The 19,491-nt window shown below is 45.4% G+C and overlaps 1 protein-coding gene across 1 annotated transcript in view; it reads left to right on the plus strand.

The window, feature by feature from the left end:
- The window catches only part of LOC311100942 (uncharacterized protein), a 127,752-nt gene that overhangs the window by 42,203 nt on the left and 66,058 nt on the right, over positions 1–19,491 (plus strand). Inside the window, exons 5-8 of the mRNA XM_084141918.1 lie at positions 2,747–2,897; positions 11,902–11,998; positions 12,719–12,951; positions 15,638–15,692. Of these exons, the coding sequence (XP_083998044.1) occupies positions 2,747–2,897; positions 11,902–11,998; positions 12,719–12,951; positions 15,638–15,692 (536 nt within the window). The remainder of the gene's footprint in view (positions 1–2,746; positions 2,898–11,901; positions 11,999–12,718; positions 12,952–15,637; positions 15,693–19,491) is intronic.

Below are 19,491 nucleotides of genomic sequence, written 5' to 3' on the forward strand. Positions count from 1 at the left end.
GGCCAGTGGTAGAGGAGAGGCCAGTGGTAGAGGAGAGGCCAGTGGTAGAGGAGAGGCCATTAGTAGAGGAGAGGCCATTAGTAGAGGAGAGGCCATTAGTAGAGCAGAGGCCATTAGTAGAGCAGAGGCCATTAGTAGAGCAGAGGCCATTAGTAGAGCAGAGGCCATTAGTAGAGCAGAGGCCATTAGTAGAGCAGAGGCCATTAGTAGAGGAGAGGCCATTAGTAGAGGAGAGGCCAGTAGTAGAGGAGAGGCCAGTAGTAGTGGAGAGGAGATGCCATTAGTAGAGGAGAGGCCATTAGTAGAGGAGAGGCCAGTAGTAGTAGAGGAGAGGCCAGTAGTAGTAGAGGAGAGGCCAGTAGTAGCGGAGAGGCCAGTAGTAGTAGTGGAGAGGCCAGTAGTAGTGGAGAGGCCAGTAGTAGTAGAGGAGAGGCCATTAGTAGTAGTGGAGAGGCCATTAGTAGTAGTGGAGAGGCCATTAGTAGTAGAGGAGAGGCCAGTAGTAGAGGAGAGGCCAGTAGTAGTGGAGAGGCCATTAGTAGTAGTGGAGAGGCCAGTAGTAGAGGAGAGGCCAGTAGTAGTAGAGGAGAGGCCAGTAGTAGTAGTGGAGAGGCCAGTAGTAGAGGAGAGGCCAGTAGTAGTAGAGGAGAGGCCAGTAGTAGTGGAGAGGCCAGTAGTAGTGGAGAGGCCATTAGTAGAGGAGAGGCCAGTGGTAGTAGAGGAGAGGCCAGTAGTAGAGGAGAGGCCAGTAGTAGTAGAGAGGCCATTAGTAGAGGAGAGGCCAGTGGTACTGGAGGAGAGGCCAGTAGTAGAGAGGCCAGTAGTAGAGGAGAGGCCAGTAGTAGTGGAGAGGCCAGTAGTAGAGGAGAGGCCAGTGGTAGAGGAGAGGCCAGTGGTAGAGGAGAGGCCAGTGGTAGAGGAGAGGCCAGTGGTAGAGGAGAGGCTAGTGGTAGAGGAGAGGCCAGTGGTAGAGGAGAGGCCAGTAGTAGTGGAGAGGCCAGTAGTAGAGGAGAGGCCAGTAGTAGAGGAGAGGCCAGTGGTAGAGGAGAGGCTAGTGGTAGAGGAGAGGCCAGTGGTAGAGGAGAGGCCAGTGGTAGAGGAGAGGCCAGTGGTAGAGGAGAGGCCAGTGGTAGAGGAGAGGCCAGTGGTAGAGGAGAGGCCAGTGGTAGAGGAGAGGCCATTGGTAGAGGAGAGGCCATTGGTAGAGGAGAGGCCATTAGTAGAGGAGAGGCCATTAGTAGAGGAGAGGCCATTAGTAGAGGAGAGGCCAGTAGTAGTAGAGGAGAGGCCAGTAGTAGTAGAGGAGAGGCCAGTAGTAGTAGAGGAGAGGCCAGTAGTAGTAGAGGAGAGGCCAGTAGTAGTAGAGGAGAGGCCAGTAGTAGTAGAGGAGAGGCCAGTAGTAGTAGAGGAGAGGCCATTAGTAGTAGAGGAGAGGCCAGTAGTAGTAGAGGAGAGGCCAGTAGTAGTAGAGGAGAGGCCAGTAGTAGAGCAGAGGCCATTAGTAGAGCAGAGGCCATTAGTAGAGGAGAGGCCAGTAGTAGAGGAGAGGCCAGTAGTAGTAGTGGAGAGGCCAGTAGTAGTAGAGGAGAGGCCAGTGGTAGTAGAGGAGAGGCCAGTAGTAGTAGAGGAGAGGCCAGTAGTAGTGTAGAGGCCAGTAGTAGAGGAGAGGCCAGTAGTAGTAGAGGAGAGGCCAGTAGTAGTAGAGGAGAGGCCAGTAGTAGTAGAGGAGAGGCCAGTAGTAGAGCAGAGGCCATTAGTAGAGCAGAGGCCATTAGTAGAGGAGAGGCCAGTAGTAGAGCAGAGGCCATTAGTAGAGCAGAGGCCAGTTGTAGTAGAGGAGAGGCCAGTGGTTGTAGAGGAGAGGCCATTAGTAGAGGAGAGGCCAGTAGTAGTAGAGGAGAGGCCAGTAGTAGTAGAGGAGAGGCCAGTAGTAGTAGAGGAGAGGCCAGTAGTAGTGGAGGAGAGGCCAGTAGTAGTGGAGGAGAGGCCAGTAGTAGTGGAGGAGAGGCCAGTAGTAGTAGAGGAGAGGCCAGTAGTAGTAGAGGAGAGGCCAGTAGTAGAGGAGAGGCCAGTAGTAGAGGAGAGGCCAGTAGTAGTAGAGGAGAGGCCAGTAGTAGTAGAGGAGAGGCCAGTAGTAGTGGAGAGGCCAGTAGTAGAGGAGAGGCCAGTAGTAGAGGAGAGGCCAGTAGTAGAAGAGGAGAGGCCAGTAGTAGTAGAGGAGAGGCCAGTAGTAGTAGAGGAGAGGCCAGTAGTAGTAGAGGAGAGGCCAGTAGTAGTAGAGGAGAGGCCAGTAGTAGTAGAGGAGAGGCCAGTAGTAGTAGAGGAGAGGCCAGTAGTAGTAGAGGAGAGGCCAGTAGTAGTGGAGAGGCCAGTGGTAGAGGAGAGGCCAGTAGTAGTAGAGGAGAGGCCAGTAGTAGTAGAGGAGAGGCCAGTAGTAGAGGAGAGGCCAGTAGTAGAGGAGAGGCCAGTAGTAGTAGAGGAGAGGCCAGTAGTAGTAGAGGAGAGGCCAGTAGTAGTAGAGGAGAGGCCAGTAGTAGTAGAGGAGAGGCCAGTAGTAGTAGAGGAGAGGCCAGTAGTAGTAGAGGAGAGGCCAGTAGTAGTAGAGGAGAGGCCAGTAGTAGTAGAGGAGAGGCCAGTAGTAGTAGAGGAGAGGCCAGTAGTAGTGGAGAGGCCAGTAGGAGAGGAGAGGCCAGTGGTAGAGGATTATTTCTGGTCCATGACCCAGAACTGTGTGCTGTTGTTTCAGCTGAGCGTTTTGGTAAGAAGCTGGAGGAGCTGCATAGAGAGAGGAGTTCACTGAGGCTGACGCTCCCCTCAAGACAGCCAACTGTGGCTCTGTTCCTCCAGAGACTCAGAAAGGCAGTACACAGCGCCCTCACCAGGATGGAGGACCACAGGTTAGTACCATTACTACACTACAACACACCACAACACATAGTAGGAATATCCAGAGACTCTGAGAGGACCACAGGTCAGTAGTGTTACTGCAACGCTTACACAAACTCTGTAGTTTACAAACTCACCTTCACAAGTAGGAGAGGGTATCCACTCCTCTGTGCAACCTAAACCCAGCCAACTGCCCATAATGTTATTTTAGTCAGCATAAACTGTATTATTGGAAAGTATTTAAGGAGGGTTGAGGGGACAGCTGTCAGAAATAGCCCTCATAACAGGAAGTTAGTCAGGTGAGGCTGAAACCCTGTGTGTTCCTACTGGAATGGAATAACACAGACCTACAGGATGATAGTTTAGCTGAATAACACATACCTACAGGATGATAGTTTAGCTGAGTAACACAGACCTACAGGATGATAGTTTAGCTGAATAACAGAACAGCTCTGCCAGGATGATAGTTTAGCTGAATAACAGAACAGCGCTACCAGGATGATAGTTTAGCTGAATAACAGAACAGCTCTGCCAGGATGATAGTTTAGCTGAATAACAGAACAGTGCTGCCAGGATGATAGTTTAGCTGAATAACAGAACAGCGCTACCAGGATGATAGTTTAGCTGAGTAACACAGACCGACAGGATGATAGTTTAGCTGAATAACACAGACCAACAGGATGATAGTTTAACTGAGTAACACAGACCTACAGGATGATAGTTTAGCTGAGTAACACAGACCTACAGGATGATAGTTTAACTGAGTAACACAGACCGACAGGATGATAGTTTAGCTGAGTAACACAGACCTATAGGATGATAGTTTAGCTGAGTAACACAGACCTACAGGATGATAGTTTAGCTGAATAACACATACCTACAGGATGATAGTTTAGCTGAATAACAGAACAGCTCTGCCAGGATGATAGTTTAGCTGAATAACAGAACAGTGCTGCCAGGATGATAGTTTAGCTGAATAACAGAACAGCTCTGCCAGGATGATAGGTTAGCTGAATAACAGAACAGTGCTGCCAGGATGATAGTTTAGCTGAATAACAGAACAGCGCTACCAGGATGATAGTTTAGCTGAATAACAGAACAGTGCTGCCAGGATGATAGTTTAGCTGAGTAACACAGACCTACAGGATGATAGTTTAGCTGAATAACACATACCTACAGGATGACAGTTTAGCTGAATAACAGAACAGCTCTGCCAGGATGATAGTTTAGCTGGATAACAGAACAGCGCTACCAGGATGATAGTTTAGCTGAATAACAGAACAGCGCTACCAGGATGATAGTTTAGCTGAATAACAGAACAGTGCTGCCAGGATGATAGTTTAGCTGAGTAACACAGACTGACAGGATGATAGTTTAGCTGAGTAACACAGACCTACAGGATGATAGTTTAGCTGAATAACAGAACAGCTCTGCCAGGATGATAGTTTAGCTGAATAACAGAACAGCTCTGCCAGGATGATAGTTTAGCTGAATAACAGAACAGCTCTACCAGGATGATAGTTTAGCTGAATAACAGAACAGCGCTACCAGGATGATAGTTTAGCTGAATAACAGAACAGTGCTGCCAGGATGATAGTTTAGCTGAATAACAGAACAGCTCTGCCAGGATGATAGTTCAGCTGAATAACAGAACAGCGCTACCAGGATGATAGTTTAGCTGAATAACAGAACAGTGCTGCCAGGATGATAGTTTAGCTGAATAACAGAACAGCTCTGCCAGGATGATAATTTAGCTGAATAACAGAACAGCGCTACCAGGATGATAGTTTAGCTGAATAACACAGACCGACAGGATGATAGTTTAGCTGAGTAACACAGACCGACAGGATGATAGTTTAGCTGAGTAACACAGACCTACATGATGATAGTTTAGCTGAATAACACAGACCGACAGGATGATAGTTTAGCTGAATAACAGAACAGCTCTGCCAGGATGATAGTTTAGCTGAATAACAGAACAGCTCTGCCAGGATGATAGTTTAGCTGAATAACAGAACAGCGCTACCAGGATGATAGTTTAGCTGAGTAACACAGACCTACAGGATGATAGTTTAGCTGAATAACACATACCTACAGGATGATAGTTTAGCTGAATAACAGAACAGCTCTGCCAGGATGATAGTTTAGCTGAATAACAGAACAGCTCTGCCAGGATGATAGTTTAGCTGAATAACAGAACAGCTCTGCCAGGATGATAGTTTAGCTGAATAACAGAACAGCTCTGCCAGGATGATAGTTTAGCTGAATAACACATACCTACAGGATGATAGTTTAGCTGAATAACACAGACCGACAGGATGATAGTTTAGCTGAGTAACACAGACCGACAGGATGATAGTTTAGCTGAGTAACACAGACCGACAGGATGATAGTTTAGCTGAATAACACAGACCGACAGGATGATAGTTTAGCTGAGTAACACAGACCTATAGGATGATAGTTTAGCTGAGTAACACAGACCTACAGGATGATAGTTTAGCTGAATAACACATACCTACAGGATGATAGTTTAGCTGAATAACAGAACAGCTCTGCCAGGATGATAGTTTAGCTGAATAACAGAACAGTGCTGCCAGGATGATAGTTTAGCTGAATAACAGAACAGCTCTGCCAGGATGATAGGTTAGCTGAATAACAGAACAGTGCTGCCAGGATGATAGTTTAGCTGAATAACAGAACAGCGCTACCAGGATGATAGTTTAGCTGAATAACAGAACAGTGTTGCCAGGATGATAGTTTAGCTGAATAACAGAACAGTGCTGCCAGGATGATAGTTTAGCTGAGTAACACAGACCTACAGGATGATAGTTTAGCTGAATAACACATACCTACAGGATGACAGTTTAGCTGAATAACAGAACAGCTCTGCCAGGATGATAGTTTAGCTGGATAACAGAACAGCGCTACCAGGATGATAGTTTAGCTGAATAACAGAACAGCGCTACCAGGATGATAGTTTAGCTGAATAACAGAACAGTGCTGCCAGGATGATAGTTTAGCTGAGTAACACAGACTGACAGGATGATAGTTTAGCTGAGTAACACAGACCTACAGGATGATAGTTTAGCTGAATAACATAACAGCTCTGCCAGGATGATAGTTTAGCTGAATAACAGAACAGCTCTGCCAGGATGATAGTTTAGCTGAATAACAGAACAGCTCTACCAGGATGATAGTTTAGCTGAATAACAGAACAGTGCTGCCAGGATGATAGTTTAGCTGAATAACAGAACAGCTCTGCCAGGATGATAATTTAGCTGAATAACAGAACAGCGCTACCAGGATGATAGTTTAGCTGAATAACACAGACCGACAGGATGATAGTTTAGCTGAGTAACACAGACCGACAGGATGATAGTTTAACTGAGTAACACAGACCTACAGGATGATAGTTTAGCTGAGTAACACAGACCTACATGATGATAGTTTAGCTGAATAACACAGACCGACAGGATGATAGTTTAGCTGAATAACAGAACAGCTCTGCCAGGATGATAGTTTAGCTGAATAACAGAACAGCTCTGCCAGGATGATAGTTTAGCTGAATAACAGAACAGCGCTACCAGGATGATAGTTTAGCTGAGTAACACAGACCTACAGGATGATAGTTTAGCTGAATAACACATACCTACAGGATGATAGTTTAGCTGAATAACAGAACAGCTCTGCCAGGATGATAGTTTAGCTGAATAACAGAACAGCTCTGCCAGGATGATAGTTTAGCTGAATAACAGAACAGCTCTGCCAGGATGATAGTTTAGCTGGATAACAGAACAGCGCTACCAGGATGATAGTTTAGCTGAATAACAGAACAGCGCTACCAGGATGATAGTTTAGCTGAATAACAGAACAGTGCTGCCAGGATGATAGTTTAGCTGAGTAACACAGACTGACAGGATGATAGTTTAGCTGAGTAACACAGACCTACAGGATGATAGTTTAGCTGAATAACATAACAGCTCTGCCAGGATGATAGTTTAGCTGAATAACAGAACAGCTCTGCCAGGATGATAGTTTAGCTGAATAACACATACCTACAGGATGATAGTTTAGCTGAATAACACAGACCGACAGGATGATAGTTTAGCTGAGTAACACAGACCGACAGGATGATAGTTTAGCTGAGTAACACAGACCGACAGGATGATAGTTTAGCTGAATAACACAGACCGACAGGATGATAGTTTAGCTGAGTAACACAGACCTATAGGATGATAGTTTAGCTGAGTAACACAGACCTACAGGATGATAGTTTAGCTGAATAACACATACCTACAGGATGATAGTTTAGCTGAATAACAGAACAGCTCTGCCAGGATGATAGTTTAGCTGAATAACAGAACAGTGCTGCCAGGATGATAGTTTAGCTGAATAACAGAACAGCTCTGCCAGGATGATAGGTTAGCTGAATAACAGAACAGTGCTGCCAGGATGATAGTTTAGCTGAATAACAGAACAGCGCTACCAGGATGATAGTTTAGCTGAATAACAGAACAGTGTTGCCAGGATGATAGTTTAGCTGAATAACAGAACAGTGCTGCCAGGATGATAGTTTAGCTGAGTAACACAGACCTACAGGATGATAGTTTAGCTGAATAACACATACCTACAGGATGACAGTTTAGCTGAATAACAGAACAGCTCTGCCAGGATGATAGTTTAGCTGGATAACAGAACAGCGCTACCAGGATGATAGTTTAGCTGAATAACAGAACAGCGCTACCAGGATGATAGTTTAGCTGAATAACAGAACAGTGCTGCCAGGATGATAGTTTAGCTGAGTAACACAGACTGACAGGATGATAGTTTAGCTGAGTAACACAGACCTACAGGATGATAGTTTAGCTGAATAACATAACAGCTCTGCCAGGATGATAGTTTAGCTGAATAACAGAACAGCTCTGCCAGGATGATAGTTTAGCTGAATAACAGAACAGCTCTACCAGGATGATAGTTTAGCTGAATAACAGAACAGCGCTACCAGGATGATAGTTTAGCTGAATAACAGAACAGTGCTGCCAGGATGATAGTTTAGCTGAATAACAGAACAGCTCTGCCAGGATGATAGTTCAGCTGAATAACAGAACAGCGCTACCAGGATGATAGTTTAGCTGAATAACAGAACAGTGCTGCCAGGATGATAGTTTAGCTGAATAACAGAACAGCTCTTCCAGGATGATAATTTAGCTGAATAACAGAACAGCGCTACCAGGATGATAGTTTAGCTGAATAACACAGACCGACAGGATGATAGTTTAGCTGAGTAACACAGACCGACAGGATGATAGTTTAACTGAGTAACACAGACCTACAGGATGATAGTTTAGCTGAGTAACACAGACCGACAGGATGATAGTTTAGCTGAATAACAGAACAGCTCTGCCAGGATGATAGTTTAGCTGAATAACAGAACAGCTCTGCCAGGATGATAGTTTAGCTGAATAACAGAACAGCGCTACCAGGATGATAGTTTAGCTGAGTAACACAGACCTACAGGATGATAGTTTAGCTGAATAACACATACCTACAGGATGATAGTTTAGCTGAATAACAGAACAGCTCTGCCAGGATGATAGTTTAGCTGAATAACAGAACAGCTCTGCCAGGATGATAGTTTAGCTGAATAACAGAACAGCTCTGCCAGGATGATAGTTTAGCTGAATAACAGAACAGCTCTGCCAGGATGATAGTTTAGCTGAATAACAGAACAGCTCTGCCAAATGATAGTTTAGCTGAATAACAGAACACCACTACCAGGATGATAGTTTAGCTGAATAACAGAACAGCTCTGCCAGGATGATAGTTTAGCTGAATAACAGAACAGCTCTGCCAGGATGATAGTTTAGCTGAATAACAGAACAGCTCTGCCAGGATGATAGTTTAGCTGAATAACAGAACAGCTCTGCCAAATGATAGTTTAGCTGAATAACAGAACACCACTACCAGGATGATAGTTTAGCTGAATAACAGAACAGCTCTGCCAGGATGATAGTTTAGCTGAATAACAGAACAGTGCTGCCAGGATGATAGTTTAGCTGAGTAACACAGACCTACAGGATGGTAGTTTAGCTGAATAACTCAGACCGACAGGATGATAGTTTAGCTGAATAACAGAACAGTGCTGCCAGGATGATAGTTTAGCTGAATAACACATACCTACAGGATGATAGTTTAGCTGAATAACATAACAGCTCTGCCAGGATGATAGTTTAGCTGAATAACAGAACAGCTCTGCCAGGATGATAGTTTAGCTGAATAACAGAACAGCTCTACCAGGATGATAGTTTAGCTGAATAACAGAACAGCGCTACCAGGATGATAGTTTAGCTGAATAACAGAACAGTGCTGCCAGGATGATAGTTTAGCTGAATAACAGAACAGCTCTGCCAGGATGATAGTTCAGCTGAATAACAGAACAGCGCTACCAGGATGATAGTTTAGCTGAATAACAGAACAGCTCTGCCAGGATGATAGTTTAGCTGGATAACAGAACAGCGCTACCAGGATGATAGTTTAGCTGAATAACAGAACAGCGCTACCAGGATGATAGTTTAGCTGAATAACAGAACAGTGCTGCCAGGATGATAGTTTAGCTGAGTAACACAGACTGACAGGATGATAGTTTAGCTGAGTAACACAGACCTACAGGATGATAGTTTAGCTGAATAACATAACAGCTCTGCCAGGATGATAGTTTAGCTAAATAACAGAACAGCTCTGCCAGGATGATAGTTTAGCTGAATAACAGAACAGCTCTACCAGGATGATAGTTTAGCTGAATAACAGAACAGCGCTACCAGGATGATAGTTTAGCTGAATAACAGAACAGTGCTGCCAGGATGATAGTTTAGCTGAATAACAGAACAGCTCTGCCAGGATGATAGTTCAGCTGAATAACAGAACAGCGCTACCAGGATGATAGTTTAGCTGAATAACAGAACAGTGCTGCCAGGATGATAGTTTAGCTGAATAACAGAACAGCTCTTCCAGGATGATAATTTAGCTGAATAACAGAACAGCGCTACCAGGATGATAGTTTAGCTGAATAACACAGACCGACAGGATGATAGTTTAGCTGAGTAACACAGACCGACAGGATGATAGTTTAACTGAGTAACACAGACCTACAGGATGATAGTTTAGCTGAGTAACACAGACCGACAGGATGATAGTTTAGCTGAATAACAGAACAGCTCTGCCAGGATGATAGTTTAGCTGAATAACAGAACAGCTCTGCCAGGATGATAGTTTAGCTGAATAACAGAACAGCGCTACCAGGATGATAGTTTAGCTGAGTAACACAGACCTACAGGATGATAGTTTAGCTGAATAACACATACCTACAGGATGATAGTTTAGCTGAGTAACACAGACCGACAGGATGATAGTTTAACTGAGTAACACAGACCTACAGGATGATAGTTTAGCTGAGTAACACAGACCGACAGGATGATAGTTTAGCTGAATAACAGAACAGCTCTGCCAGGATGATAGTTTAGCTGAATAACAGAACAGCTCTGCCAGGATGATAGTTTAGCTGAATAACAGAACAGCGCTACCAGGATGATAGTTTAGCTGAGTAACACAGACCTACAGGATGATAGTTTAGCTGAATAACACATACCTACAGGATGATAGTTTAGCTGAGTAACACAGACCGACAGGATGATAGTTTAACTGAGTAACACAGACCTACAGGATGATAGTTTAGCTGAGTAACACAGACCGACAGGATGATAGTTTAGCTGAATAACAGAACAGCTCTGCCAGGATGATAGTTTAGCTGAATAACAGAACAGCTCTGCCAGGATGATAGTTTAGCTGAATAACAGAACAGCGCTACCAGGATGATAGTTTAGCTGAGTAACACAGACCTACAGGATGATAGTTTAGCTGAATAACACATACCTACAGGATGATAGTTTAGCTGAATAACAGAACAGCTCTGCCAGGATGATAGTTTAGCTGAATAACAGAACAGCTCTGCCAGGATGATAGTTTAGCTGAATAACAGAACAGCTCTGCCAGGATGATAGTTTAGCTGAATAACAGAACAGCTCTGCCAGGATGATAGTTTAGCTGAATAACAGAACAGCTCTGCCAAATGATAGTTTAGCTGAATAACAGAACACCACTACCAGGATGATAGTTTAGCTGAATAACAGAACAGCTCTGCCAGGATGATAGTTTAGCTGAATAACAGAACAGTGCTGCCAGGATGATAGTTTAGCTGAGTAACACAGACCTACAGGATGGTAGTTTAGCTGAATAACTCAGACCGACAGGATGATAGTTTAGCTGAATAACAGAACAGTGCTGCCAGGATGATAGTTTAGCTGAATAACACATACCTACAGGATGATAGTTTAGCTGAATAACACAGACCGACAGGATGATAGTTTAGCTGAGTAACACAGACCTACAGGATGATAGTTTAGCTGAGTAACACAAACCTACAGGATGGTAGTTTAGCTGAATAACACATACCTACAGGATGATAGTTTACCAGAATAACAGATCAGCTCTACCAGGATGATAGTTTAGCAGCTGAATAACACAGACCTACAGAATGATAGTTTAGCTGAATAACAGAAAAGCACTGCAAGGATGGTAGTTTAGCTGAATAACAGAACAGCGCTGCCAGGATGATAGTTTAGCTGAATAACAGAACAGCGCTGCCAGGATGGTAGTTTAGCTGAATAACAGAACAGTGCTGCCAGGATGATAGTTTAGCTGAATAACAGAACAGCGCTGCCAGGATGATAGTTTAGCTGAGTAACACAGACCTACAGGATGATAGTTTAGCTGAATAACACATACCTACAGGATGATAGTTTAGCTGAATAACAGAACAGCTCTGCCAGGATGATAGTTTAGCTGAATAACAGAACAGTGCTGCCAGGATGATAGTTTAGCTGAATAACAGAACAGCGCTGCCAGGATCCTAACATAGCTGTTTTTGTCTTTTTTCCTTATGGTTTTGACGTGTTAAAGGGATGAGGTGGAGAGTGACGGAAAGGAAGTGGCTGAAACCGTCCAGGGTCCACTCCAAAGGAGAGAGCGTTTGCTGCAGGAGAAACGTGTGGTGGAGGTGAGTAGAGATTACTGAAAATAACAGGGCCTTTTTGACACCTTTGCCTGTTTGAATTCAATCAAATGCTTTTTGGTTTGTGCAATGCCCCCAGTACATTCTCATTGTTGTACACTCAACAATTATACAGTTAAGAGCATTGTAGAATGTAGTAGTTAGATAGGCCTGCAGCATAAATATTACAGGTAATACCCAGTTGTGCCCATGAAGAAATGTCCCATGCCCTGTTAATGGATGCAGTCATACACTGGTTGAATGAAGAAATGTCCCATGCCCTGTAAATGGATCCTGTCATACACTGGTTGAATGAAGAAATGTCCCATGCCCTGTTAATGGATCCTGTCATACACTGGTTGAATGAAGAAATGTCCCATGCCCTGTTAATGGATCCTGTCATACACTGGTTGAATGAAGAAATGTCCCATGCCCTGTTAATGGATCCTGTCATACGCTGGTTGAATGAAGAAATGTCCCATGCCCTGTTAATGGATCCTGTCATACACTGGTTGAATGAAGAAATGTCCCATGCCCTGTAAATTGTTGAATTGAGATCCAGTAGAAGTGCTGATCTAAGATCATGTCCCCCTGTCTGTATAATCACATGTATTATTATCTAGAAGGCAAAATTGATCCTAGATCAGCACTCCTACTCTGAGATGACTCTTTACGAATACAGGCCTGACCTCTGACCCTGCTCTCTGCCCTCGGGCCTGCCCCCAGGCGGAGATGGCAGAGCTGCAGTGGAGACTAGGAGAGCTGCAGTCTCGGAGTTGCAGCCTGGAGCACCAGATCCAGCAGGAAGAGGAGGAGCTACAGACAGAGGAGGTGGAAGGCCCCGCCCTGCGCAGCTGTAGCCACACCCAGCTCAGAGACATGGGTCATGCCCTCGACGACCTGGTGACATCACAGAACAGGACCAGGATTTGTGTATCTACTCCTGAAGGCATACTCAGGTCAGTACTAATCCTAACTCTAACTGCTCCAGGATCACTCTCTCCCAATGTTGGGTCCCCTGAGAAAATCTGTACTAATCTTATCAAACAAGTTAGGAACTTAAAAAAGAAGAATAAATGTTTTAATATGAACATCTCCACAGGACCTATCTTCCCTATAGGCCGACATTAAAATACAATCAACATACAAACAACAGTTCTAAAAATGTCCTACGTTTTGGTTTATATCGGTGGTTGTTTGTCTTATCTCGTCCTCTGGTTATACACTGTATGTGGACCCCTCTTCAAATTAGCGGATTCGCTTATTTCAGCCATACCCGTTGCTGATTGAGCACACAGCCATGCAATCTCCATAGACAAACAATGGCCCGTACTGAAGTGACTTTCAACATGGCATCCTATGCCACCTTTTCTACAAGTCAGTTCGTCAAATTTCTGCCCTGCTAGAGCTTCCCTGGTCAACTGTAAGTGCTGTTATTGTGAAGTGGAAACGTCTAGGAGCAACAACGGCTCAGCCGAGAAGTGGTAGGCCACACAAGCTCACAGAATGGGACCGCTGAGTGCTGAAGCACGTAGCGCGTAAAAATCGTCTGTCCTCTGCTGCAACACTCACTACCGAGTTCCAAACTGCCTCTGGAAGCAACGTCAGCACAAGAACAGTTTGTCGGGAGCTTCATGAAATGGGTTTCCATGGCCGAGCAGCCGCACACAAGCCTAAGATCACCATGCGCAATGCCAAGTGTCGGCTGGAGTGGTGTAAAGCTCGCCGCCATTGGACTCTGGAGCAGTGGAAACGTGTTCTCTGGAGTGATGAGTCACGCTTCACCATCTGGTAGTCCGATGGACGAACCTGGGTTTGGCAGATGCCAGGAAAACGCTACCTGCCGAATGCATAGTGCCAACTGTAAAGTTTGGTGGAGGAGGAATAATGGTTGGGGCTGTTTTTCATGGTTCGGGCTAGGCCCCTTAGTTCCAGTGAAGGGAAATCTTAATGCTACAGCATACAATGACATTCTAGACGATTCTGTGCTTCCAACTTTGTGGCAACAGTTTGGGGAAGGTCCTTTCCTGTTTCAGCATGACAATGCCCCCATGCACAAAGCGAGGTCCATACAGAAATGGTTTGTCGAAATCGGTGTGAAAGAACTTGACTGGCCTGCACAGAGCCCTGACCTCAACCCCATTGAACACCTTTGGGATTAATTGGAACGCCGACTGCGAGCCAGGCCTAATCGCCCAACATCGGTGCCCGACCTCACTAATGCTCTGAATGGAAGCAATTCCCCGCAGCAATGTTCCAACATCTAGTGGAAAGCCTTCCAAGAAGAGTGGAGGCTGTTATAGCAGCAAAGGGGGGACCAACTCCATATTAATGCCCATGATTTTAGAACAAGATATTCGACGAGCAGATGTCCACATACTTTTGGCCATGTAGTGTAGTTACCCATTACCTTTCTACTACTACATCACTGATATTAATACAGAATTGTAAGTAATATTCTAATAATTCAGGTGAATGTGATAATACGATCATCTGTGTGCTCCATTGATGTATGTTTGTGCCGAGTCTCAGACTGAAGAGACGTGACAGGTCTCAGACTGGAGAGACGTGACAGGTCTCAGAGTGGAGAGACGTGACAGGTCTCAGAGTGGAGAGACGTGACAGGTCTCAGAGTGGAGAGACGTGACAGGTCTCAGAGTGGAGAGACGTGACAGGTCTCAGAGTGGAGAGACGTGACAGGTCTCAGACTGGAGAGACATAGATCAGATACAGATGAATGGGTGATGATGTCATCAGTTGGGTTATTGAAAATATGGTGTCCGTCCTCTCCTGCAGTTACTGTTCTAACCAATTCGTGGCTCCCTTTCCTCATACAACATCCTGGTTATCTAGGGTCATGACTGGTTATCTAGGGTCATGACTGGTTATCTAGGGTCATGACTGGTTATCTAGGGTCATGACTGGTTATCTAGGGTCATGACTGGTTATCTAGGGTCATGACTGGTTATCTAGGGTCATGACTGGTTATCTAGGGTCATGACTGGTTATCTAGGGTCATGACTGGTTATCTAGGGTCATGTGATATACCAGTCAGAGTGCATCTTTACTCCCAATGTTTGGCTTTATGGAATATCATGTTGGTTTGACTCCCATCGAGTGTGAATGATTTCATGCTCTGTTTTGTTTCAGGTATTAATTATGGTGATGTGATCATACTGAAACTATATGATGTGATATTAATGATGGTAATGTGATCATACTGAAACTATATGATGTGATATTAATGATGGTGATGTGATCATGCTGAAACTATATGATGTGAGATTAATGATGGTAATGTGATCATACTGAAACTATATGATGTGATATTAATGATGGTAATGTGATCATACTGAAACTATATGATGTGATATTAATGATGGTGATGTGATCATACTGAAACTATATGATGTGATATTAATGATGGTAATGTGATCATACTGAAACTATATGATGTGATATTAATGATGGTAATGTGATCATACTGAAACTATATGCCTATTCCATGTTTTCATGTCTACGTCATGTCTACGTCATGTCTACGTCATGTCTACGTCATGTCTACGTCATGTGCCTGACTGTCTGATGCTCATGGACCATTGTTAGTTTCATTGACATTCCACCTCTCTCCATCTTCCCTTGCAGACTCCAGGAGCAGGAACAAACACTGAGTCTGTCCATTAAAGATGCTACGGCTAAAGTAAGGCTCTTTTTAAATTGACATTTTAGACATTTAGCAAACCTTCTTATACAGAGTGACTTGCAGTTTCAGTTGCTGTCAACAGCCCCTACTTTGTGCCATGACAACTCAACCATTCCTCCCAGAGTAGTCCATATTCAGCCCCTACTACCATTCCTCCCAGAGTAGTCCATATTCAGCCCCTACTTTGCCATGACAACTCAACCATTCCTCCCAGAGTAGTCCATATTCAGCCCCTACTTTGCCATGACAACTCAACCATTCCTCCCAGAGTAGTCCATATTCAGCCCCTACTTTGCCATGACAACTCAACCATTCCTCCCAGAGTAGTCCATATTCAGCCCCTACTTTGCCATGACAACTCAACCATTCCTCCCAGAGTAGTCCATATTCAGCCCCTACTTTGCCATGACAACTCAACCATTCCTCCCAGAGTAGTCCATATTCAGCCCCTACTTTGCCATGACAACTCAACCATTCCTCCCAGAGTAGTCCATATTCAGCCCCTACTTTGTGCCATTCCTCCCAGAGTAGTCCATATTCAGCCCCTACTACCATTCCTCCCAGAGTAGTCCATATTCAGCCCCTACTACCATTCCTCCCAGAGTAGTCCATATTCAGCTCCTACTACCATTCCTCCCAGAGTAGTCCATATTCAGCCCCTACTACCATTCCTCCCAGAGTAGTCCATATTCAGCTCCTACTACCATTCCTCCCAGAGTAGTCCATATTCAGCCCCTACTTTGTGCCATTCCTCCCAGAGTAGTCCATATTCAGCCCCTACTACCATTCCTCCCAGAGTAGTCCATATTCAGCCCCTACTACCATTCCTCCCAGAGTAGTCCATATTCAGCCCCTACTACCATTCCTCCCAGAGTAGTCCATATTCAGCCCCTACTACCATTCCTCCCAGAGTAGTCCATATTCAGCCCCTACTTTGTGCCATTCCTCCCAGAGTAGTCCATATTCAGCCCCTACTACCATTCCTCCCAGAGTAGTCCATATTCAGCCCCTACTTTGCCATGACAACTCAACCATTCCTCCCAGAGTAGTCCATATTCAGCCCCTACTACCATTCCTCCCAGAGTAGTCCATATTCAGCCCCTACTTTGTGCCATTCCTCCCAGAGTAGTCCATATTCAGCCCCTACTGCCATTCCTCCCAGAGTAGTCCATATTCAGCCCCTACTACCATTCCTCCCAGAGTAGTCCATATTCAGCTCCTACTACCATTCCTCCCAGAGTAGTCCATATTCAGCCCCTACTTTGTGCCATTCCTCCCAGAGTAGTCCATATTCAGCTCCTACTACCATTCCTCCCAGAGTAGTCCATATTCAGCCCCTACTACCATTCCTCCCAGAGTAGTCCATATTCAGCCCCTACTTTGTGCCATTCCTCCCAGAGTAGTCCATATTCAGCTCCTACTACCATTCCTCCCAGAGTAGTCCATATTCAGCCCCTACTACCATTCCTCCCAGAGTAGTCCATATTCAGCCCCTACTTTGTGCCATTCCTCCCAGAGTAGTCCATATTCAGCTCCTACTACCATTCCTCCCAGAGTAGTCCATATTCAGCCCCTACTACCATTCCTCCCAGAGTAGTCCATATTCAGCCCCTACTTTGTGCCATTCCTCCCAGAGTAGTCCATATTCAGCTCCTACTACCATTCCTCCCAGAGTAGTCCATATTCAGCCCCTACTACCATTCCTCCCAGAGTAGTCCATATTCAGCCCCTACTACCATTCCTCCCAGAGTAGTCCATATTCAGCCCCTACTACCATTCCTCCCAGAGTAGTCCATATTCAGCCCCTACTTTGTGCCATTCCTCCCAGAGTAGTCCATATTCAGCCCCTACTGCCATTCCTCCCAGAGTAGTCCATATTCAGCCCCTACTACCATTCCTCCCAGAGTAGTCCATATTCAGCTCCTACTACCATTCCTCCCAGAGTAGTCCATATTCAGTCCCTACTTTGTGCCATTCCTCCCAGAGTAGTCCATATTCAGCTCCTACTACCATTCCTCCCAGAGTAGTCCATATTCAGCCCCTACTACCATTCCTCCCAGAGTAGTCCATATTCAGCCCCTACTTTGTGCCATTCCTCCCAGAGTAGTCCATATTCAGCCCCTACTACCATTCCTCCCAGAGTAGTCCATATTCAGCCCCTACTACCATTCCTCCCAGAGTAGTCCATATTCAGCCCCTACTGCCATTCCTCCCAGAGTAGTCCATATTCAGCCCCTACTTTGTGCCATTCCTCCCAGAGTAGTCCATATTCAGCCCCTACTACCATTCCTCCCAGAGTAGTCCATATTCAGCCCCTACTACCATTCCTCCCAGAGTAGTCCATATTCAGCCCCTACTGCCATTCCTCCCAGAGTAGTCCATATTCAGCTCCTACTACCATTCCTCCCAGAGTAGTCCATATTCAGCCCCTACTGCCATTCCTCCCAGAGTAGTCCATATTCAGCCCCTACTACCATTCCTCCCAGAGTAGTCCATATTCAGCTCCTACTACCATTCCTCCCAGAGTAGTCCATATTCAGCCCCTACTACCATTCCTCCCAGAGTAGTCCATATTCAGCTCCTACTACCATTCCTCCCAGAGTAGTCCATATTCAGCCCCTACTTTGTGCCATTCCTCCCAGAGTAGTCCATATTCAGCCCCTACTACCATTCCTCCCAGAGTAGTCCATATTCAGCCCCTACTACCATTCCTCCCAGAGTAGTCCATATTCAGCCCCTACTACCATTCCTCCCAGAGTAGTCCATATTCAGCCCCTACTACCATTCCTCCCAGAGTAGTCCATATTCAGCTCCTACTACCATTCCTCCCAGAGTAGTCCATATTCAGCCCCTACTTTGTGCCATTCCTCCCAGAGTAGTCCATATTCAGCCCCTACTACCATTCCTCCCAGAGTAGTCCATATTCAGCCCCTACTTTGCCATGACAACTCAACCATTCCTCCCAGAGTAGTCCATATTCAGCCCCTACTTTGTGCCATTCCTCCCAGAGTAGTCCATATTCAGCCCCTACTTTGTGCCATTCCTCCCAGAGTAGTCCATATTCAGCCCCTACTTTGTGCCATTCCTCCCAGAGTAGTCCATATTCAGCTCCTACTACCATTCCTCCCAGAGTAGTCCATATTCAGCCCCTACTACCATTCCTCCCAGAGTAGTCCATATTCAGCCCCTACTTTGTGCCATTCCTCCCAGAGTAGTCCATATTCAGCCCCTACTACCATTCCTCCCAGAGTAGTCCATATTCAGCCCCTACTACCATTCCTCCCAGAGTAGTCCATATTCAGCCCCTACTGCCATTCCTCCCAGAGTAGTCCATATTCAGCCCCTACTTTGTGCCATTCCTCCCAGAGTAGTCCATATTCAGCCCCTACTACCATTCCTCCCAGAGTAGTCCATATTCAGCCCCTACTACCATTCCTCCCAGAGTAGTCCATATTCAGCTCCTACTACCATTCCTCCCAGAGTAGTCCATATTCAGCCCCTACTACCATTCCTCCCAGAGTAGTCCATATTCAGCCCCTACTACCATTCCTCCCAGAGTAGTCCATATTCAGCCCCTACTGCCATTCCTCCCAGAGTAGTCCATATTCAGCCCCTACTTTGTGCCATTCCTCCCAGAGTAGTCCATATTCAGCCCCTACTTTGTGCCATTCCTCCCAGAGTAGTCCATATTCAGCCCCTACTACCATTCCTCCCAGAGTAGTCCATATTCAGCCCCTACTGCCATTCCTCCCAGAGTAGTCCATATTCAGCTCCTACTACCATTCCTCCCAGAGTA

Source organism: Coregonus lavaretus (assembly GCF_964263955.1).
Source record: "Coregonus lavaretus genome assembly, chromosome: 25".
Taxonomy (NCBI): domain Eukaryota; kingdom Metazoa; phylum Chordata; class Actinopteri; order Salmoniformes; family Salmonidae; genus Coregonus; species Coregonus lavaretus.